The sequence below is a fragment of the Tasmannia lanceolata genome, unplaced genomic scaffold, assembly GCF_043159265.1.
Source record: "Tasmannia lanceolata isolate RefF3 unplaced genomic scaffold, GAP_Taslan_0.1 ptg000025l, whole genome shotgun sequence".
Classification (NCBI taxonomy): Eukaryota; Viridiplantae; Streptophyta; class Magnoliopsida; order Canellales; family Winteraceae; genus Tasmannia; species Tasmannia lanceolata.
In genome coordinates, this window is record NW_027518702.1 from 11863880 (window position 1) to 11888292 (window position 24413).

At 39.2% G+C, this 24413-nt stretch overlaps 2 protein-coding genes and 1 pseudogene across 2 annotated transcripts; 2 read left to right on the forward strand and 1 right to left on the reverse strand.

Moving 5' to 3' along the window:
* Positions 1 to 211: 211 nt before the first annotated feature.
* On the reverse strand, positions 212 to 3253 carry LOC143857643 (uncharacterized). Its single transcript, XM_077368089.1, has 3 exons — positions 3106 to 3253; positions 1448 to 1528; positions 212 to 852 (listed from the first exon to the last, which is right to left on the reverse strand). Exons 1-3 carry the CDS (start codon positions 3188 to 3190, stop codon positions 212 to 214), a joined length of 807 nt encoding a protein of 268 aa, XP_077224204.1. The 5' UTR covers positions 3191 to 3253.
* Positions 3254 to 12346: 9093 nt separating this feature from the next.
* On the forward strand, positions 12347 to 13979 carry LOC143858023 (receptor kinase-like protein Xa21). Its single transcript, XM_077368610.1, has one exon. The coding sequence runs from the start codon at positions 12400 to 12402 to the stop codon at positions 13972 to 13974; it is 1575 nt and encodes a 524-aa protein (XP_077224725.1). The 5' UTR covers positions 12347 to 12399; the 3' UTR covers positions 13975 to 13979.
* Positions 13980 to 14036: 57 nt separating this feature from the next.
* LOC143857644 (putative LRR receptor-like serine/threonine-protein kinase At3g47570 pseudogene) lies at positions 14037 to 16140 on the forward strand (annotated as a pseudogene).
* Positions 16141 to 24413: the final 8273 nt, after the last annotated feature.

Below are 24413 nucleotides of genomic sequence, written 5' to 3' on the forward strand. Positions count from 1 at the left end.
ATCCTATTGATATGTTTAGATCATGTTAATTAACGTCCGGATTCGGAGGATCCATCAGAATGTCTGGATCTATTGACGGCCCTAATCATTTCCATCTAATTCGTGGAAAGAGAAAAAATTCCCAAATAATTGGAACCATAATCATATCATTCAAATATTATTTAGAGCGCCTCCGTAAACTGACATGTTTGATATTCTTGAGAAATTTTTGCTAGTTGCAACCATGTCGACAGGGCACTTCATTTACCTTAGCACCGCCATACCCACCTCCACCGCTTCCACCGCCATACCCGGCACTCCCACCGCCATACCGGCCACTCCCATACCCGCCACTCCCATACCCGCTTCCATTGATTCCACTGACATTCCAACCCCCACCACCCCCACCGCCACTGCCACCGCCATGCCCGCCACTCCCATACCCGCTTCCACCGCCATACCCGCCACTCCCATACCCGCTTCCATTGATTCCACTGCCATTCCAACCCCCACCACCCCCACCGCCACTGCCACCGCTTCCACCGCCATGCCCGCTTCCACCGCCATTCCCCCCACTCCCATACCCGCTTCCACCGTCATACCCGCCACTCCCATACCCGCTTCCATTGATTCCACTGCCATTCCAACCCCCACCGCCTTGCCCGCTTTTATCAGGGTCTGAAAGCATACCGCTTCCATTGCCATACCCGCCTCCACCGCTTCCACCGCCACTCCCATACCCACCCCCACCACCTTGCCTGCTTTTATGAGGGTCTGAAAGCATACCGCTTCCATGGCCTCCACCGCCTCCACCGCCATACCCGCTTCCACTGCCATACCCACCTCCACCGCCTCCACCGCTTTTATGAGTGTCTGAAAGCATACCAAGGCTTAACTTAATAAAATTGATGCTACTTATAGTAATGTCTTTTTATTTGGAAATCCAGTTGGTTATTATCTACTACTATATAGCTAGAGAAAAAAGGAATTTCTTTTTTTTTCTGTGTGAGATTTACACATCAGCATTACTCTTTTTCCCTAATTTTCCCCTTTGTACCATTTTCATCAGCATTACACATCTCTAAGGGATGGGAAAAAGATTCCAAAAATTTTCCCCTTTCAATTCCCCTTTGTACCATTTTCATCCCTGATTTCGTTCATTATTTTGAACCAAATGGCAGACTCTGGCAGAATCAGAATAGAATACTTACTCAAGCGCCTAATTTCTACAATCCAAATACGCTGCTATAGAGAAATGAAAATTGAATCACAAACTCATATAGTCCGTCTTCAAGAAATAAGTAGTTTTGTGACTAAATTTGTACGAGATAAATTATATTCGGAGTTTTAAAGTAATAATTATTCTATAGCTACTAAGTAAATTATGTCTATAAGGTATTCAATATTGATTTTAATAAATCAATAAGGTATTTACTATAAAGTAATGAAGGTTGTATCACAAACTCACAATCATCCATATTTATTTTGTCTTCGTTATTGTCCGAAGATACTCCAGCTTCCCCTGCATCCAAGCCATGTCCATCGCCAACTGAATGGATAAGAAAAATATTGATATTAGAAGGGATTGTAGTCACCATAAAGTCTTTTATTTAAAAATTTATGGGAGTGAGACCCCCATATATCTTAAATCGACCCCTTTTAACGGAAAACATTAGGGCGTGTGAGTTGTACACTTGTACGGTGTTTAACGGCAGATGAAAACTTTAATCATACGCCCTAACGTTTTACATTAAAAGGGGTCGATTTAAGATATATGGGGGTCGATTTATCACTGCCCAAAATTTAGTGAGGTATTTAACTAATAAAGTATAAGAAAAAATAACTGCGACTAAACAGTTTTTATCTTATATAATACATGAAAATGGCACGCACTATGCGGGTTCATGCTAGAAATATATTTTCTTATAACTAAATTTTTATGACATAAAAGAGCCAGAGCATAACTTATTTAATAGCTACAAAGAAATCTGTGATCCATAGGGTATTTAATATTTCTTTTGGTAAACCTTTAGCCAATGTTTGGCCACCATGAAAAAATATTCCATGGAATATTTGTTAATATTTGTGAGGTCCATTGTGGATGAAGGGAGGGAGATGGAAAGACTTTAGAGGGTGGGAGTGAGAAGAGCATATAAAAAGTCCTAAAAACATATAAAACAAATTTTTAAAAAAAAATCTAAGTATTTTTATTGTTGGTTTTAGGGATTGTGGTTGTCATTTTAAAAGAAACTCCCCCAACCCAAAAGGGCACCCTTGCTCTCATGGCAAAATGCTTCCAAAGAAGAATGTGTCGCCAAAGCCCCATTAACCCCTTTCTTAGGGAGAGAATTTGTGTGTGCATACAAGAGAGAGAGAGAGAGAGAGAGAGAGAGAGAGAGAGAGAGAGAGAGTATGCCACCAAAGATGGCAGAAGTGTAAGCATCGTGGAATGTTATGGTCGTATGTGGGGGCTGCCTAGGTATGAGACTAGGTGGGACTCAGCCTGGTATGGGACAGGTTTAAGGGGCCTAGCCTAACGTATTCCATTAGCTCTATTATTAGCTCTAGAACTTTTGGCGTGTATTGGTTAGGAACCTAACACTCTCTCTCTCTCTCTCTCTCTCTCTCTCTCTCTCTCTCTCTCTCTCTCTCTCTCTCTCTTTACTTTTTTCTTGGTAGCCCTTTCCACAGGTCACCACTTCTGTGGAAGCCCACTCTAGCTTTTTATCAGCTAAGCCTTTTTAGGTAATCCTCTCCACAGGTTGCCCTTCCGTAACTCAAACACGGGATGTGGTTTTTGCTCTGATACAAAATGTAAACTTCCTAACTAATACGCCAAAAGCTCCAGAGCTGATGGAACGCGTTATGCTAGGCCCATTTAAAACTGTCTCATACAAGGCTGGGTCTCATCTAGTCCCATACCTAGGCGGGTCCCAGTCAGGACCATAACAAAGATGGATAATCCAACTATTTAAATCAATCGAATTCGGAAAGCAATAAAACGCATGTAATACAAAGATAGAGAAGTGCAGCTTCCTCCCAACTTCTTTTTTATGGAGGTTAGAGAAACGAAAGTCGAAGAGATAGAAAGAAAAGTAAAGAGAAAACAATGTCCCAAAAACTCACAACCCTGTGGTTCGAGAAATCCCCATGAGATGAGCATGAAAGCAGGAAAGAGGGCACCGAAAACAAGAAAAGCTTTAAGAGACATTTCAAGCCCACAAGTGATTAGCGAGGGATGACAGGAAATACCCCTATTTAAAAGAGACGGAGAGAGAATCCTATCGAAGCTGTCAAGTTTCAATGTTTTTTTTTTTTTAGAGTAAATGGAGTGGAGAGTGGAGGGTGACCAAACACTTTTTTTTAAGTTTTTTCAAAGCTCCAATGGAGAGTGCGGGTGCAACTTGGGTCGGGCTCAACTAGAACCCGATGGGTTGAACCCAAATTCAGCCCCGGTTGCATTGGCATTTCCTCGGTTTGGGTTTGGTTAGGGTTAGGTTTAGGTTAGGATTGGGAAAAGCCCATAATTTCGGGTTGGCTTAGGTTTGAGGCCTTCGGCAACCCAACTCGACCCGAACCCGACCTCCATTCTCTAATATTATCTTGATTTCCATATTTTTAGAATTATTTCTTTTGTATTTTTTATTTCTTTCCCTAGGCTAACTTGAACGCTACCGACTCAAACCGACCTGATTTGGAAAAATATGGGTTAGATCGGTCAGGTTAGGGTTGATAAATTTAAAGGTGCATTGGATTAGGGTTGACCATCCTTGACTCGAGGTTTCAGGTTGTGCTAGGGTGGGCCTCAACCTAACCCAACCCGGGTCGAGTTGCAGCCCTAGTGGAGAGTGGATGAGAGTGGAGTGACAGCAATTTTATCTTTTAATTTCAAAGTGCTAGTGGAGAGTAGACATTACCGAAGCACTAATCTGCAAGCGTCACTCATGTAAAAATATAGATAATGGAAGTTACTCGCATAAAAATATAGATAATAGACATCCCTTGTAGAAAATCAAGAGATCAAAGCACTAAAGCTTGATACCCTTGTTTAATTCAAAGTCACAGCAAGAAGCAATACCCACAAAAGACAAAGGAGATGGAGAGAGGAGATAGAGAGAGAATTCTTCTTGAATATTATTCAATAGCAATAGCCGTACACCCGCTTCATTATTCAAAACGTTAATTAACGTTTTCTCCAAACACACTACTGTGCAGACGAGGCTATTCTCCTCCCTGTTATTAATGTTGTGCTCTCTCTCTCTCTCTCTCTCTCTCTCTACACACTACTCACCCACCGTTCAACACTCTCTTTATATAGACCATATCTAAAGTCCTATTTTAATTCAATTCTAATTGTAATTGTATCAAAAGGAACTACCGATTTAGAAATCCTATTCCAACTGCAAAACAGCCATACAAGTCTCCCAATCTTACTAGGATTTCTAGTTCCACTAGGAATCAACTTCCTATTTCTGTCCACTTCGGCTCGCACCGCGCCGTGCTGGCCCGTCCTCTCCGGCAACGTGGACACGAGTCAGCGTTTCTCCATGGCTCTTTCATTTTTTATTGAATGGGGCAACTCCCCAGCCCCATTCAATAAGAGCACTCTATTTTTACTTTACACTTCTTAATTTGCTATTGGTTAATGATATTTTACTCTTTTTTCAAACAATTTCACCAAATTTTATTATTATTATTATTATTATTTGAATGATAACAAGTTCACCCATTTTGTTGGGTTTTCCTGTAAATTAGTTTACTTCTAATAAAATTCAAGCAAAATTGGGGGGTAGTGGGTGTGGGCTTCTAGGGCAGTTGGTGTGTGCTTCTATGGTAGAGGAAGTGCTAGGTCTAGTGAGCGTGCTTATGGCGTAGTGAGTGCGTGCTTCTGGGGTAATGGGTGTGCAAGGTAGGTTTTCGGGTCAATAGGACAATTGGGTAGTTCAATTCAGGGTACTTGGGTAGTAGATGTACAATTTTGTTTAGCATAGTTTTATTTTATTTAATCTTTGAGAGTTGTGGCGAAGACAAAAATGTAATTTTCTGTCAAAGGGCATTTCGGTCATTTTGTTGGTCAAGGTTGCACATGTGTGAGACGTATGTTTGCTCCATCTTTTCCTCAATCTTTCCACTTCCCTCTTATTTCAAACTCAAACTTTTCCTTGAAAGTCTAAACTCACCACTCCTTCACTAAGCCATTAAGTCTCTATTTTTACATAACCACGACCACTTATCTCACCCATTAATTCTCCACTTTCCATTGGCCAACCTAATCTCCATTTACTCATTTTTGTTGAGTTTTTTTTTTTTTAATTTTGTAGAAATTCTCTACTGGGAAGACTTTCATTGAAGCTCTTGTGTGCAAGCTTGTGATTTGAAGGAAAGAGCTAACTTGCCCTATTTTCTCCTTGTTTTGAAGGTTTCTTTTTAGGGAGATGTTATTTTCACCCCCCCTCTAGTACGCATGCGCCCCCTTATAATGTGATTTGACGTGAACAGTGGGCAACTTTAATGCTTTTTGACGTCAAATCACGTTAAAAGGGGGCGGATGCCTACTGCAACGGGGGTGAAAATATCATCGCCCTTCTTTTTATTGTTCTTATCCAGTATTTTTGTTTATTGTTCTTATCAAGTATTTTTGTTCTTCTACGGTGCAAACGTATATACATATACACTAGTGGGACAACCCGTGCGATGCACGGGATAGAATAAATTTAAATTGAAAGAAAAGAAAATTCATGTAAAATGGCAGTTTTCAGTAGAGGAAAACAACAACAATGGCAACCATTTCAGTTTGGCTTATCATTTCTCCAAATTGGTTTCTTGGCCCCCCAAACTACACCAAAAAAAATTTGAGAAAGAATACTCAGAACTTAGAAAATGAATACAGCAAAGCACAAAGTTACCCCCAAATTGGTTTCATGACCCCCAAAGTACACCAAAAAAATTTGAGAAATAATACCCATAACTTTAAAAGGAAAGAATACCCAGAACTTCAAAAGGAATAGACCAAATCTGAAACCCTCACACATGGAACTAGCTCTAGCAAGCAAGTGGAAGAAAGAAAATGAAACCCCACATAGATTGAACAAAAGAAAGTATTTAGAAAAAAAAGTAAATGATTATAATCCAAATCTAAATAGAAGAAATTTAGATTTGGATCAGAAACTCACCTTTGTGAAACATCTAGAAATCAGGCAACACCAAAAAGAAAGTAAAAGAATGTATATAAGAAACTCACCTTTGTGAAATCCTTTGGAGTGTCTGAAGAGGGAAATGGCCGTGGAAAACGCCAGAGAATGGGAGAAGAGCAAAAAGATTGAGGGTTTGTGGAGTTGACTAGGGATTCGACTTTTGCCTCTGCTAGGCTTGAATACACAAAACTGAAAAAATAAATAAATCAGAAACCCATGAAGGAGGGAAACAGAACAAATGAAATCGCAACAAACCATTGGGAAAAAAATCTCAGCTTGCTAGGGAAGAGAGAGAGAGAGAGAGAGAGAGAGAGAGAGAGATATTCATGCCCCAAACTGTACCCATGGCATAGGAAATGACAGCGCCGTACACCTATTAAGACAAATCCCTACAAGCATACAAGGCTACAAAGCAATAACAAAACCATTCTTGGCAATTCCATAAATTAGAAAAATCAGAGTCTCAAATAACTGAATTTAATGTAATCAAAATCCACAACTTGGACCTCGCTTTACCCAAAGTGAATAAACATAAACTTAGTCTTATATAACTTTTCAATAATACTCGTGTCTACTGAATCAAAGAAATAAACTAAATCTCCAAGCTAAACCTGTCCACAAGGTAAGCATCACCCTTCTTGTTCCCTTCACGAGGAGCAAGTCTGAAAATGTTATAAACCAGTCAGCTGAAAAGCTCAGTACATAACAACAAAATATTCTAAGTGTAGGTATAAGCATGACATGGCTCAAAGGGTTAGTCAAAATGGATCAGAACTTAATACTAAATATAACATAAGGTACAGTGTGGTAGCAGAATGGACAGTGGTATCAAAACTGTAACCAAAGCCAAAAAGGTATCTAGAATATCAGAATTGTAGTAAATGTCAAAGGGTATATCAGAACAGTAATCAATGCCAGTATCAAAACAGAAGTCAAAGCCTGAGGTGTCCAGAATAGAGTTTCACTTTGAGATCATCAGCCTGGATTAGAAAATGTGATATTGCTTACGACAACCGCCCATGGTGTTGGAACTAGTTCCTTAAAATTCAGATAAATGTCGACAGGGCCAGCGTTTTATTCCATTGACGGGATAGAAGTAAAGTGTACCACCCCCACGGTGGGTATCAGAAATCTAGTGTACTACCCCCACGGTGGGTATCAGAAATAACCCAAGCCTCCACAGAAGTGTCCAAAAATAGATGGTGAATCCAAAGTCCGTAACAGACAATTCCAGAGGTTCGGATAACAATATAAAGGTTCATAACAGATATTATCAAAGGCTTTATGGGTTTATTTTACTAATAACGAAAACCAAGCAGTGATGGTACAATAAACAAAGGGCTGGCAAGTGAAAGATAGGCATGCTAGACCCAAATAGTTTCTGAAGTTATATAAGGACAATACATATATGAAATCTCAAAGGTATCAATAGATCGAATCAACCTGGTTAACGAATCACCCAAAGTAGTACGTTATTACGGGCCTCAATACCGAATGTTCTTCCTCTCAAGTCCACCCAAAGTGTCAATCACCTAGTCCATACAGATCATCTTTATCAATAAAGGGCCCTAGGAAATTGGCCCAATCAATAAACCAAAGTTCCAGAGTTCCAAAACAACTTCACAAATTCAAGTAGGTTCAAGCACCCGAACTGGACCTTCGGACGTCCGAACAACCTTTTGAGAAGCCCCTTCTGGCGTCTCTGAGAACTTCCAAAGGAAAACCCAACTCTCGGGTTTCGGTTTCACTTATGTTCTGTCGCCTGAATCGGGCGGATGAGACCACCATCGAACGTCCGAAAACCCTCGATGGAGGACCGAAGCGCGGAACTAGGTTGTCCACGAGAAGTTCCTGATTTTACCCGAATTCTCCAAAACTTTAAAAATTCGTATCTTTTTCGATTGAACTTCGATTCGCGTGAGGTGGGATCCAATGGACTCCTTGTAACGAGAGGAATCCATCAAACCCAAATTCACGCTCCGAAACTGCATAAATATTTATTGTAAAATAATCAAAACTTTTAGGTCATAATCCCTAAAATCTTAATTTCTAAGGCCACAAGAATCTGATCTTGGGTTCGTTGGAGATCGGAGAACAATACAAACCCCAAAGAGTCCGAGATCAATCAGAGAATTCTTATTCAAAGAAATATCAATCATCAAATCTCATCCTTTGATTACACTAATCCTTATTTTAGGGTTTCTAAGAACGTAAAAACCATTCAAGAACATAGTTCTTAACTTGATCCGTGTTTCCCGATTTCAAGTCACGATCGTCTCTTCCTTTCTCATGCAAATTTCCTCTTGGGGCTTAACAAAACGTGTTTTAGGGTTTAGTAAAACTCCTTAAACTCCTAAAAGTCTTTTTTATATGGTTTTCTTAAGAAGCCCTAATTAGTGTCCAACTCTCAGAGACAAAAATGCCCCTCACTAATGAGGGGGACGAATTTTGGTAATGAGGTATTTTGGGTATTTACAAAGAACTTCTCACTTATTTAGAGAATTTTGTAACTATGCCGGGATGCATCGTATTGTCGTGTTTCTTATCTCCATGCACATGGGGTCCACCTTGACTGATATAAACTATTCAAGTGATGAGCTCAACCTTGGACGGCCACAGGCAAAAATATAAGCCATTTTAATCATATAATTGCCGAAAGCTCTGTTGGCCATTGAATATGGATCGTTGCATGTTTATATTTTGTACTATATTTTTTTATGGATATAGATGGATCTCTGTACGTTCATATTTTGTTATATTTTTTAGGGATTTGCTAGAGTCCCTCGCAGAAGGCATTTCGCCTATGGCCTGTTGCACGTGAGAGCAGCCACACGGGCTCACTTTTTCGCAGATTTTGTCTTCATTCATGAGGTGGCTGCCCTCACATGCAACGGGCATCAGCGAAATGCCTTCTGCTAGCAAATCCCTATTTTTTATAGATATATAGATGGGTCCTTGCACGTTTATATTTTGTATAATTCTTTATAGATATATATTGAGAAATTTGTCACTAGGTTGATGGCTTGAAACCCGAAAATCACATTATCACTGGTGGATGGGAGAAATTGGAGCAGCTGACTACTCAGTCTCCTTTTGTTGCTAAAATAACTAAAACAGCCTTTTTGACTTTCCAAATGAGTGAAACACACTTTGCTTTATAGGAGTTTGACTGTGGAGATTTGATCATATGGTTTTAAAATAAACTAAATATGATCAAATTGCTTTTTTAATTCACCACTTATAACACATGATATTTGTTAATAATTTATTAATAATTTCCACTTAGCATTCTTCTTTGAAAACTTCGGGACCGTTTGGATACATTTACAATCCAGGATTTTACAATGTAAAGCCTAGATTTCTTAAGTTAAACATTGATTTTAAATCCTAAAACCTGGATTTTAAATGCGTAATTAAGATTTTTAATCTAAAATCTAGGTTTTACAAGCTAAAACCTTTATTTTTAAACTAAAATCTGAATTTTACCAGATTGAGTGCCAACACAAGGTTTTACAAGCTAAAACCTAGATTTTTTTAAGCTAAAATCTGGATTTTACCAAACTGAGTAATAACGCACCTTATTTACGCATTTAAAATCTGGGTTCTAGGATTTAAAATCTAGGTTTTTGCTTAAAAAATCTAGGTTTTAGTACAATCTTGGATTATAAAATCCATGTATCGAAATGGCCCCTTTTCATTTTTATGCAGATTTATAGTATGCCCATAAAGTAAGAACGACAACTACGATTAACTTGTTTTTTCTATGAAATAAATCATAAGAAAATCTATTAAGATGGCTGAATACCCAAAAGTCTTATTTGTAGGCTGTCTTAAAGAAGCCCTAATCCAATATTACTCTCTTAGACAAAGACGCCCCTCTTAACGGGGGGACCAATTTTCTAAGTGGGGGCATTTGGGGTATTTACAGTGAGAGAGATCGAAGAAGAAGAAGAAATGGGCTTTGTCGTGCGTTTAGAGAGAGGAAAACCCAGAGGAAATCGGGGAGTGGGATACAGTGGTATGGTAAGTGAGCAAAATCAGGGATAGGACAGGATGGAGGGGTATGGCAGTACGGTATTGCGAGAATTCTCCCCATTTCTCTGTATCACAAGAGCAAATGTCGTGTATTTTTTTGGAAGAAACCCTAAAATCTCGTGTGATTTTTCCTTTTTATGTGGAGGTAAAGCAGATCTCATATAATTTCGAGCGAGAGAGAGAGAGAGAGAGAGAGAGAGATTTAACCCGAATTTTTATCTCATTTCTTCAGCCCGAAATATCACAAGATTTTCTCCATCATAGCGTTTTTTAGAATTTCTACTTAGACATTCCACAAAACCATACAAATATTAATTTGATTTATAATTTCCACATTCCACCTTAAATCAAAATCTCAAACAGTTTCTAATCTTCATCAACATGATCATCATCTGAACTTGATGAAATCTTCATCTTCAACATAGCAATTTCTCTTTCAAGTAACTCAATCTGATTCTTCAAATTTGCCACAGGTTCTCTTTCTTCCAATAGGTTACGATTATCATCCACGAAGACGATATGCGGAAAGAAATGAATAACGACATGTGCTGCACTTTCTTCGGCTTCTTTCTTTTCGCTTGCCACATTTCCAAAAAATTTATTGAAAATTCCAATCTTTCCAGCTTCAACCGAGGCTTTGAAAATAGTGGAACCTTCTTCAGTCTCTTTCAACGGCGAGGAGCTTTCTCTCTTAAAGAGCTTGTGGTCGGTTCTTCTTTCTAAACAGCAAAAACGGGAGGTTTTAGCTTCTACTTTTTCGAAGTTCCAATATAAAGCTTTGAATGAAGCTTTGACAATATTGGCTTCCATGGTGCATCAAACATCATAATCGTTGCCTTCTTGCAATGCCAATGGAATTAAAAGAATTTTGTTCTTTTTCCCAACACTCATCGGAGCAATAAGAGAACATCAGGCACCCATTAAAGCCACAAAATCAACATAATGATGTTTTTGCTTTGCAAAATTACGGATTGGGAGTATATGTTACATAATACTATGGATTTTTGTGAACATATTACATGATACTACGGATTTTTGTACGCCTATCAAAATATTGAAGAATTCCGGGCACCTTAAGAGGAACAACATATTATGGAAACCTCTATAGATTGGAGGGCTAGGATCAGCCTATGGAAATGATTTTACGGGCACGACCTATTTCTGTTGTGTTCCATAACATGGACGGTTTGGATCAACCGATGATGTGGTCCGTACAGTTCTTTGTTGGCCCATGCATCGCACAGGGTTTTTTAGTAGTATATATATATATATATATATATCAAAACACACATATTCTCCCTTAAGCCTTCACTATTGAAGCTTCTCTCTAACTTTTCCCTTGAAGTATTTAAGCTTACAATCTCTATACAAAGACTCCATACTTGTAGACTAAAGCGAAACCTAAAATAGCAAATACATTAACAATATAATTGTCGTTCCCATGAGTCATCTAGGCATCCTAAGCAACTACATAGGAACTCACCATTTGACTCTTTGATATTTTCCACACACCTAATCTTGAAAACTGCATAGACTTTTCACAAAACCATACAAATATTAATTTTGATTTACAACTTCCAACAATAACCCAATAGGGCCTTACATAAAAGTCATTTCCATCCACAAGGATTTATATCCTGAGCTTTTCTGTGTAGACGCATCTATTCTTCTACAATGCAATGATGATGGTGCGGTAAAGTATAGGATTTCTCTAATGGAGTTAAAATCAGAGTCTATCTTGATTGCTTTTTTCAATTGTTTCTTTTCTAAGATATATCAGCGTGGAAACCTCTAATAGTGACATAAAATCGAAGTTTATTTTGATTGCTTTTTTTAGTTGTTTCTTGGCTAAAGTATGTTCAGGGTGGAACATATGGCACACCGACCATGCATTAATTAATTAGAGTTTGGTAATTAGTCATTACGATCATAATTCCTAACTCTCTCTCTCTCTCTCTCTCTCTCTCTCTCTCTCTCTCTGGAGACATAAAATCAAAGTCTATTTTGATTGCTTTTTTCAACTGTTTCTTTTCTAAAGTATATTCAGGGTGGTACATGTGACACATGGAACGTACATAAAATCAAAGTCCATGACCAGATAGGCATAGATTATAAATGCATGATCAGGGTTAGAAGGTTATGTATCTCTACTTAGCTCTTAGGTTTCTGGTTTTTCTATTTCTCTAATCCCATGGAGTTGGCCCAAATGAGCTATCTTTATAGAGTTTTCTGCTCATTTTTTCTCCTCGTCGCATTTTCCATCAACACCAACTTCTTCTTAACATCGGAATCAGCCACCACCACATCATTACTAGCAAATGAGAGTGATCGTCTTGCTCTTCTATCCTTCAAGAATCAAATACAAGCAGGTCCATTATCTATGTTGATGTCATGGAATGATTCTCTTCATTTCTGCAACTGGTATGGAGTTAAATGCGATCGCCAAAAACATCGGGTCACCTCGTTGGAGCTTGTAGGTCTAAATTTGGCAGGACCCATGTCTCCCTCCATAGCAAATCTCACTTTCCTCATGAAACTTAACCTCCGAAACAACCATTTGCATGGAGAAATCCCCCAAGAAATCGGCCGTCTGACCCGGCTGCATACTCTCAATTTGAGTATGAATTCATTCCAAGGTGAGATTCCAATTAACTTGACCCATTGCACTAGACTCAAGACCATAGACTTACATCACAATAAGCTTGTTGGAAAAATTCCCGGCGAGATTCTTACCTCTTTTTCGAAGCTCCAGATATTGTATCTAGGGCATAACAATCTCACTGGAAGCATCCCACCTTCAATTCGAAACCTTTCATCGCTCACCGATCTTTATCTATCCTACAACTTTTTGGAGGGAGAAATTCCAAATGAGTTAGGCCGAATTGCTGGCTTAGAATTCTTTCAAATCAGTAGGAATAGATTGTCTGGTATGATTCCTCCTGCCATTTACAATATGTCGTCGTTACTACTTCTCGAGGTAATTGGGAACCAATTGTATGGAGACCTTCCACTTGACATGGGTCTCACTCTCTCTGGCCTTCAATTTCTTTATGTTGGAGAGAACCAATTTACAGGGCCCATACCACTTTCATTATCCAATGCTTCTACACTCATAGAACTCTATTTTTTCGAGAATAATTTTGGTGGGTCGGTGCCTTCGGATCTTAGCAAATTACAGGATCTTCGTGATTTAAATTTAGGCCGAAATCAACTCGGAACAGATGATAGTGATGACTTGAGTTTTCTTACATCTTTGACAAACTGTAGTAATCTAGAGTCCTTAAATCTAGTGTTCAATCAACTCAAAGGTGTACTGCCCAGCTCCTTAGCTAACCTCTCGATCGAGTTATCGCAACTATTTTTAGGAGGAAATCATATATTTGGAAGAATCCCTAGAGGTATCGAGAATCTTATCAACTTAAATGTACTGGGTATGCATAAGAACTTGTTCAGTGGTACAATCCCTTTAGGAATTGGAAAACTTAACAAGTTAGAGGGGTTGGACTTGTTAGGAAATAGACTTTCTGGGCAAATTCCATCTTCCATTGGCAATCTCACTCAATTGAATGAGCTCTTTTTATCCGAAAATCGTTTACAAGGAAATATCCCTTCCACCCTTGGAAATTTTCAATATCTCGAAGTATTTGATGTTTCCAAGAACAATCTTAGTGGTTCCATACCCATACAAGTTCTTAGCATTTCCTCCCTATCAAATTCCCTCAACTTATCCCACAATTCTTCACCGGACCTCTACGCTTCGAAATAGAGTTGAAATTGCTTCAGAGAATAGATGTTTCCGATAACGTATTGACAGGAGAGATTCCATCGATGCTAGGTAATTTTCTTAGTTTGGAAGAGCTTTTTATGGGTGGTAACTTCTTTCAAGGCAGCATTCCTCAATCAATGAGAAATTTAGAAGGTATCATGAATCTAGATCTTTCACGCAATAACTTGTCTGGGCAGATCCCAAAATATTTCGAGAAGTTTACTAAGCTACACTACCTAAATCTATCTTTTAATGATCTGGAGGGTGAAGTACCGAAAGAAGGGATATTTGGAAATACAAGTGCAATTTCAATTCTTGAAAACAACAAGCTCTGTGGAGGTATCCAGAAATTGAATTTGCCCGTCTGCCCCAACCAAGCTACTAAGAAACATAGAAGATCTCTTGCACTCAGGGTAATACTTCCAGTGACCAGTGCAGTTGTGTGTTTAATTTTAATCATTTGTTCTTTTGTGGCTCTTTATTGGATAAAAAAGTCCAGGAAGAGAACTTTTCCTACTACTTTCATGGGGGATCATCACTTAAAAGTTTCTTATGCTGAGCTCCTTAGTGCAACTGATGGTTTCTCTTCTACCAATTTGATTGGGTCGGGAGGTTTTGGTTCTGTGTATAAAGGGACTCTAGACCGCAACAAAACAACTGTTGCAGTGAAAGTAATCGACCTTCAACGAGACGGAGCTTCCCAGAGTTTTATGGCAGAATGCAAAGCCATGAAAAACATCCGGCATCGCAATCTTGTTAAGATTATTACTACTTGCTCAAGCATCGATTTTAAAGGCAATGATTTTAAGGCTCTAGTTTTCAACTACATGCCTAATGGAAGTCTTGAAATGTGGTTGCATCCTAACGGAGGAGGGAGGCATTTGACACTCATTGAAAGGGTAAACATAGCCATTGATGTGGCTTCGGCATTGGATTATCTTCACCACCATTGTCAACCACCAATAGTTCATCGTGATCTAAAACCGAATAATGTTCTTATTGACGAAGACATGAATGCCCATGTGGGTGATTTCGGGTTAGCATCATTACTCACGGAAGCCTCTAATAATTTCTCCAGAAATCAAAATAGCTCAGCAGGGATGAAGGGGTCTATTGGATATCTTGCTCCAGGTAATACCTTAATCAATTCTCTTATTCATGAAATGTCATATAATGTTTTTGTTAGTTCTGAATTTTCTAAATACCATGATATTTATTAGCATAACTCTTTATACATCCATAACACACGTTTACCACTTCTCAAATACAATGCATTAATATCTTCTCTAGTGAATTGATAAAATTTTACTTAATATAATTCATTTCCCCATTAAGATTTGCAATTGATATTTGTGTTGATCCAAATTCATGTGAAACTTAGTGGTGCAGAATTAATAACTCGTTCTTTCCTTTGTCTATCAAAATCAAATTTCTATTCTTCTCTCTTTTTTTTAATAAAAGTCTCCTTATTGCGAAACAACCAATTACTCAAAAAGCTTAAGCTTTAGAGTTGGTGTTACTTAATCATTCATACTTCAACACTCCCCCTCACATGCGGCCCCTCCTTTTTGGGTTGACTGTACAAGTAGATTTTTAACATCATGGAGTTGTTGGATTTTGAACCCAGGACCTACCGAGAGGCAGTAGCTCTGATAACATGTGAAACAACCAATTACTTCAATAGCTTAAGCTGTTAGAGTTGGTGTTATTTAATCATTTATACTTTAACACTTATTTTACTAATGTTCTATCAAAAATGTGAGTTTACAAATGGCAGAGTACGGAATGGGCAGCAAGGCTTCTATATATGGAGACATGTACAGTTATGGGATCCTTCTGTTGGAGATGATCACAGGAACGAGACCTACTGATGACATGTTTCATGAAAATCTAAGTCTTCACCAATTTGCAAAGATGGCGCTACCCAAACGAGTGACGGATATTACAAATCCCCAACTACTCTTAGGAGAAATTGAAGCTATTGGCGAGGACACAAATCATAACAATATGAGAAGTAGACTGCATGAGTGCTTGGTTTCTCTGGTTAGAATTGGTGTATCGTGTTCTGAAAACTTTCCAAAAGAAAGAATGGAGATGAGGAATGTTTTGATTGCACTGAATGAGATCAAAGGCTTATTATCTTGGGGTCGGGATTTACCAAGATAGACAAAACGTACAAAGCCCAATTCTTAGTCATAGATTCTTCTTACCTCGGTATAAATACAGATATCTCATGGCAAGGAAGATTTGTGTTGGAATAAAATATCATATCATATGTATTCACTATAATGTCATAAATCTTATGGGAAGGAAGATTTGTATTAGAATATGTAAATCTAAATATCATATCTTGAATAGTAGAGACCATCTAAGTCCAATGCTGAATACCCATTACTACTAGTCCACAACGTCTTGATACAAACTCTTAGTGTACTTCTAAAAATGCTACTGATATTCAGTGTTGAAGAAAACAATAAATAACAAGAAGCAAAAACGAAAAACTGACAAACCACAAAAAGGGAGAGGGAGAGTAACTTGAATATAAGATTCAAAACAATGAGAATTTATATGATGGGTGGCCGTGAAAACATGTGAAGTCTAAAAAAAGTAGGTACGGCCCACTTTTTTTTATGATCCAAACCGTTCATCTGCTTGGGCACAACGTATATAGGTTGTGCCCAAAAAATCATTTCGATAGGATGATCCTAACCCTCCGATCTGTAGAAGATTCCATAAATGCTTTTTGAAAATCTCCATATTCAGATCAGTTCAGATCGGAGGGTTAAGATCATCCTATGGAAATGATTTTTGGGGCACAACCTATTGACGTTGTGCCCAAACAGATGAACGGTTTGGATCATCAAAAAAAGTGGGCCATACCTACGTTTTTAGACTTCACGTGTTTTCACAGCCACCCATCATATAAATTCTCCAAAACATTACACCCGCTTCTTTACCATTCATGTTTTCTCTCTTCTCTATGTATTCGCGTTTTACACCTAGCTTTTAATAAAACAGAATAAAAAGGGAAACCTAAACCCACCCCTCTGTTACGTTTTCACATTTTGCCTTTTTAATATTTACTAAACAAAATTAGAAACTTCCAAATTAAGATTCATGGGTGGGACCATGTTGGCCTGCATCTCCAACGCCGGCGATGACTGAACATTCGTATTAGGGGTGGACATGGTTCGGTTCAGTTCGGTTTTGGGGTATACCCAGAACCAAACCATATATAATCGGTTCCCTGAAATTGGAACCAGAACCGAACCATGTATGTTTGGAACCGAACCAAACCAAAACCATATATAATCGGTTCGGTTCGGTTCTGGGTTTATCCAATCTTCACCAAATGTAGATATTTTGCCTAATCGTGTTTATAATCGGTTCGGTTCGGTCTTGTTTATATATGAACTGCAAACACTAACAGGCACAAATTTAGGATAATCAGGCACAAATTTGGGCAATGCAAAAATTATATATGAACTACAAAGCAACACATTAAAGAGGGGTGAATTAAAAAGGGGTGGGATGATTTTATCAAATGGAGGCATTGGGTTTTAAGGTGAGGGTCGGTTCTCGGTTCGATTCTCGGTTCCGGAATCCCAAACCCAGAACCGAACCGAGTTTACACCGGTTCCAGAATTCCGAACCGAAACCGAACCATATAGATCTAGAACCGATCCAAACTGAACCAAATGTGCCAGTTCGGTTTAGATCTAGAACCGAACCGAACCAAATGTGTCGGTTCGGTTCGGTTCCCCGGTTTGAACCGGAACCATGTCCAGTCCTAATTCGTATGACCATGTTTTGATAATAGGGCGAACTCATTATGTTCTACACATTTTAATTGGCTGCCAAGTGCTTTTTGTGAATTGTAATTAGCCTTTGACGACAGTTGGTTAAATAATGTAAAATAAATTAGTTCGCCTGATTATCAAAATTCAGTCGTGCCAATGTCAGCAAATAGTCCCACGTCTCTTGAGAAAGAAAAAAGCATAAGAAGGTACCTTACAAAAGCTACAAAAAGACTACCGAAGTTAGTCCCTCGTTGATGGCTTTAAACACGAGACTCTCTGTTCTCACACCAAAATCTTTACACATATAAAACACGAGACTTTCTGCCAAAGTCTTCACACATATACATCCTTGTGACTGTGTCACACGGTTAGCCTAGGAAATTTAACATTCTAAGTAGCACTGTGACCATTTCAACTGGCTGTATGTTTATAAACTTAGGTAATTTAAGAAAATGGCACGCACTATGCAGGATCATGCTAAAAATATATATTTTTTATGACTAAATTTTTATGACATAAAAGAGCCAGAGCATAACTTATTTAGTAGCTACAAAAAAATCTGCGATCCATAAGGTATTTAATATTTTTTTGTAAACCTTTTGGCGAATGTTTGGCCACCATGAAAAAATATTCCATGGAATATTTGTGAATATTTGTGAGGTCCATTGTGGGTGAAGGGAGGGAGATGGAAAGACTTTAGAGGGTGGGAGTGAGAAGAGCATGAAAAAGTCCTAAATAGATAGAAAACAAATTTTTTAAAAAATTCTAAATAAGTATTTTTTACTTGGTGTTAGGGATTGTGGTTGTCATTTTCAAGGAAACTCCGCCACCCCAGAAGGGCACCCTTGCTCTCATGGAAAAATGCTTCCAAAGAACAATGTCTCTCCAAAGCCCTACCAACCCCTTTCAGAAGGAGAGAATTTGTGTGTGCATAAGAGAGAGAGAGAGAGAGAGAGAGATTCTTAGGTACCTAACCAATACATTCCAAAAGTTCTAGAGCTAATAATAGTGCTAATGGAATACGTTAGGCCAGGCCCTTTAAACATGTCCCATACAAGGTTGAGTCCCACCTAATCTCATGCCTATATGCAGCCCCACTTAGGGCCATAAAATTCCACCATGCTTACGCTTCTACCATCTTTGGAGGCATACCCTGTGATGGCTTTTACTCTGGCCTTTTTTCTAGTTAGCCATTTCCACTGATCACCTCTTCTGTGGAAGTCCACTGTAGCTTTTTACTAGGTAGCCCTTTCCGGGTAGTCCTCTCCACAGGTCGCTCTTCTGTAACTCAAACACGGAATGTGGTTGTTGCTCTAATACAAAATGTAAAGTGCCTAACCAATACGCCAAATGCTCCAAAGATGATGGAACGCATTATGCTAGGCCCTTTAAAACTGTCTCATACAAGGTTGGGTCCCATCTAGTCCATACCTAGGCAGGTCCCTGCCAGGACCATAACAGAGATGGAAAATCCAACTATTTAAATCAATCGAATTAGGAAAGCAATAAATTGCATGTAATACAAAGTTAGAGAAGTGCAGCTTATTCCAAAATTCTTTTTATAAGGAAGTTAGAGAAACGAAAGTCAAAGAGATGGGAAGAAAAACAAAGAGAGAACGATGTATAAAAAACTCATGACTCAGTGGTTCGAGAAATCCCCATGAGCTGAGCATGAAAGAAGCAAAGAGGGCACCGGAAACAAAAAAAAGCTTTAAGAGACATTTCAAGCCCACTAAACAAGTGATTAGCAAGGGATGACAGGAAATACACCTATTTAAAAGAAACGGAGAGAGTGTCCTACAGAAGCCGTCAAGTTTCAATGTTTTTTTTCTTAGTGTTAATGAAGTGGAGAGTGGAGAGTGACCAAACACTTTTTTTTTTTTTTAGAGTTTTTTCAAAGCTCTAAGGGAGAGTGCGGGTGCAACTTGGTTTGGGCTCAACTAGAACCAGATGGGTTCTACCCAAATTCGGCCCGGGATGAGTTGGCTTTTCCTTGGTTTGGGCATGGTTAGGGTTAGGTTAGGGTTGGGAAAAGCAAACCCGATTAATTTCGGGTTGGGTTAGGTTTGAGGCCTTCGGCAACCCAACTTGACCCGAACCCGACCTCCGTCTTCTAATTTTATAATGATTTCTATATTTTTTACAATTAATATTTTTTTTGTATTTTTCTGTTTTTCCCTAGGCTAACTTGAACCCTACTTACTCAAACGGACTTGATTTGGAAAAAATGGGATAGATCGGTCAGGTTAGGGTTGATACATTTAAAGGTGGATTGGATTAGGGTTGACCATCCTTGACTGGAGGTTTCAGGTTGGGCTAGGGTGGGCCTCTGTTAACGTATCTCATTCAAGATAACCACGACATACCTTCTATATAGTCAAGGCATCATGACATCATGCTGAATCTTGAAATCTTCCATTCTGCAGCAGCCCAAGAAGGAAGATATCTTCAACATAATAAGATAAGGATTGATGATGTCACCCTTGACTAGCCAAAGAAGGAATGCCTTTCCAATTAATGCCATGTTGGGAAAGAGAATATTTTATTCATTCTTTGTATTTTATGTTCTTCTTTATATTGATTGATTGTAATCATGAAATCCCACTGTCATGAGATATGACATGATGTACTCTTCCATGTATAGAACACCCTATTCATTATAAATATAGAGTGGCAATCCAACAAATGGATATGCAAACATTTGTCTTCATCTTTTGTTTTCATGGTATCAGAGCACTAACAATCCTCTATTGCTAGTCAAATCGATCCTTCCCTTCCTAACTCTCTTTCTTCTTCACTTCCTTTTCTCTCCTTTTTCAATGGCTTCTACTGTATCTGCCACTAGCTCTTCTTCCCTCCCACCGTCTGATTCAACAATCATGCCCAATGCTGGAATGGCTTCTACCATATCTGCCGCTAGCTCTTCTTCCCTCCCACCGTCTGGTTCAACAATCATGCCCAATGTTGGATTGCTTACCAATATTTGTCATCTTGTCTCTGTGAAACTTGATAGAACCAACTACTTATTATGGCATAGTCAACTTCTCCCTATCCTTAAGAGCCAAGACCTCTTGAAATACGTTGATGGTAGTCTCTCGTCCCCTAGTTCGTTTATCACGCAACCTGGCGATGATAATAATGTCCTCACCATCCCAAACCAAGACTATGCCACATGGGTTCGCATTGATCAAATGCTCCTCAGTTGGCTCAATGCTACTTTGTCAGACACCATACTCACTCAAGTTGTCGGTCTCCTTGTAGACACCCCATTTTGACCGGACCCTAATAGAGTCGTTAGGGTAGAAACCCAAGTAAACTAGTGTTTTAATATCCCAAATTTGTTTCTAGAATAGGTTAGGGTCTCATTTAGGTCCCCGTAAATTTTCATCCGAATCCGTCGCGGTTTGCCCAGCAAACAAGCGAGGTTTGTAGCATAGTGTGGTGTAGGAATAAGGGTGACGATTTAGCCAAAAATAGGGGTGCGCAGGACCTAGAAAACCAGTTCAAATTTTTCGTAATGGGTTGTCCAGGGAGACATTGGGGTATGCAGATCAGTGTGTAATATAATTAGGGGTGTATTATCCTGAACCAGGGCAATTTCGTAAATAGTGAAGATGTTTTTCTTCCCCTCAAAGTCACCATTAGGCCCTAAGCTAGGTTAGTGAAAGGGTTAGGGTTAGGATTAGTTAGAAGGGAATATTGGGAAGCTTCTTTGGAAGCTTCCTAGGTGGTTAGAAAGCTTTTGATCTTAGCCATTTATTGATAAAGGCAATTTGAAGGGTTGAGATCAATTCTCAAGAAGATATTTTGTCAAAAAAAATTTCCTTTTGTTATTTTCTTGGGCACCCCCTACCAGTATAAAAGGTCTTAAAAATGCACTAGAGGTGGGCTGTTCATGGAAAGGGAAGGGGGCCGAATGCATAATTTTCCCTTGGGCTTGTCTTACCCGAGCCACCCCCCCACCCCCCTTTTGTGTAATAAGATTTTTAAAAATTTCACTATAGGTGGCTGTCCAGGTAGGGGGGAGGGGGGTGTAAATATATCATTTCCCATTATATATATAAAAAAAAAGGGCATCAAAGGAGAGGAGGATTTTCAGTTTTTCCATAAGAGAAAACAGAGAGAGAGAGAGAGAGAGAGGGATTTTGGCCGGCCTTCTTCTCTGGCATCAACTCCGGCCGGTTCCATCTTCCCACCACCGGTCAACACCACCACCTTCTCTTTCTTCTTCTTCATTTATATTTTTACCACCCTCAAACCCTATCATCTCTTCTCTGCAAAATCCGGCATTAACCATTTTTTCCGGTCAATACTCAATCTCCAAGCTCCACCACCCTCTTCAACACCACAACAACCATTTCATCTCTCAAACCCTCTTCACAAACCCTCCACCATATCCTATTTTCTCCCTCTGCCCACTACCCCATTCCAAACCCATTCACTCCGGCCGGCCAACCTCCATTAAATCTGACAACCTCTTCTTCTCCTTCCACCACCATCTTTTCCTATTTCCAAACCCTATCCCCGCCACCACCATTTCCATCTCCACCATCTACCCTACCCAAATCTGCCACTAACTCTCATCTCCACTTTTTTTAAACCCATTTCAAACCTCATTACAAACCCTCTTCCCATTTTCGACCCATTTTCCGATCATCTTCTCCGGTGGCCATCACCGGAATCCGGCCACACCTTGAACCGCCATCCACCACCTTCTTCCCCATTTCAGCCACCATGTTCCCATCTTCACTAAACCTCCATTTCCATTGAAACCCCCATTCTTTTCTTTTAAAATCTCCAAACCCATCTCCGACCGGCCATCCACCGATCACCACCATCATCTCCATCTTCTCATTCTACTTTTTTTTTTCTTCTTCTTCTTCTTCTCCATTTACCCTTTCCTTCTCTAGAACCCAAGATCCAAATCCATTTCATTTTTTTTCCCTTCAAACCCATCGGATTCTGGCCGGCCGCCATTAAATCCGGCAAGACCCATTCAACATCATCTTCCCCACCTAATCTTCCCTGCTAACCCTCTTCTCATTTACCATCGCCCAAGCCCACTGCAATTTCACCATCATCTTTGACCTCACAAACCCTTTTCTACCATCTCCTCTAACCCCAAACCCTTTCCCACCGGCAAGATCCATGGATTCCGGCGAAATCCATTGACTCCGATGAACTCCATTATCTCTTCCCTTGATTTCCATCTCTATTACTACCACCTAATTTCAATACCACCACCATTTTCATCATCTACCATAACCCAAACAGCAGCTCCAAAGCTCAATATCAACCCCTTTTCCACCACTTCAGCCCTATTCTCTCATTTCCTTCAAAACCCCAATCCTAACACCAACTTGATCTTTCCCCACCTTATCTAAAACCTAAGATCCCTCTTCGTTTCCATTTTTACAAAATCCAATACCAACAGACCTGGTCCATCCCTCTCTCTATCTTCACCATCAGTCGTCGGGTACCCACAGCTCGCATCTCTGAAAAAGGGAAGCAGCCAATTCCAGGTTTCATCGGCACAATTTCGGAACATTGACTCCGGCAAGGAAGCATTTGCTCATCTCAGGTAACCTCGAGTATGAGTGATGATGATGATCTAAGTTCGGAAAGTGAATCTAAGTAATAGATAGCAGAGTTTGTTTCCTTTTTTCATAAACCAAGGAATTCCACCTCAAAATACCTCTGGTGTCATAAACTTGGTTTGGACTTTGTTGATTTTCTCGCCAAGAAGTCCTAGTAATCAACTAGTTGTTTTCTCACTGTAACCTCTTGTTAGAAAAACAATTGCAAAGGCCTTTACCCAGGGGCGATGCCAGAAATTTTGCACAAGGGGGGCAAAAATTATAGTAATTTTTTATCTATCTTAAAATTAAGATAGAAAAAATTTCTATCTAAAATTTCGAAAAGGGGGCAAAAATTATAGTAAATTTTGCACAAAAAAGGGAGATAAAAATGGTAAAATTAAAATTTTAAACTTATTTTCTATCTTATGGATGATCGGAAAGGAGGGCATATTTTTTAAAAAAGAGGGTAAGTATAAAAAAATATTAAAAAATAAAGGTATATTTTTTTTTTCTAAAAACTTAAGGGGGGCAATTGTCCCCCTTTCCTCTCATGTGGCATCGCCCCTGCCTTTACCTGTTATGTTGATTAGCGAAGATAAGTAGATGGAATGTAAGTAACAAATCTTGTGCTATTTTATCATCAGGTTCTGATAGCTGTAAGAAATCAACTTATCTTCATTTGTCTTTGTGGGATGCATTCACTTGAATTATCTCTGTTATTTCAATCGCATGTTTTATGGATGCATAGAGACATTTTGGGCACATATATACATTGTTGAAGGATTTCGCACTATCATTTTGAGCCCATGGTTCAGCCACTGCTAACACAAATCAGCCCTTGTTTTTACACTAGTATGAGACCATGTTTCAACCCTGCTAGCACAAATTCAGCCCATTTATTTGCAATTTAGTCCAAGTTCTTTGTCAGCTCAGCTACTCGCAATTCAGCCCAAGGTGAGCCCCATGTTTTGGCACAATGTGAGCCCATGGTTCGTCCCTTGTTAACACAATTCTGTCCTCCAAATCTGTTCTTGTTTTGTATCAGAATCTGTCCCTGTAT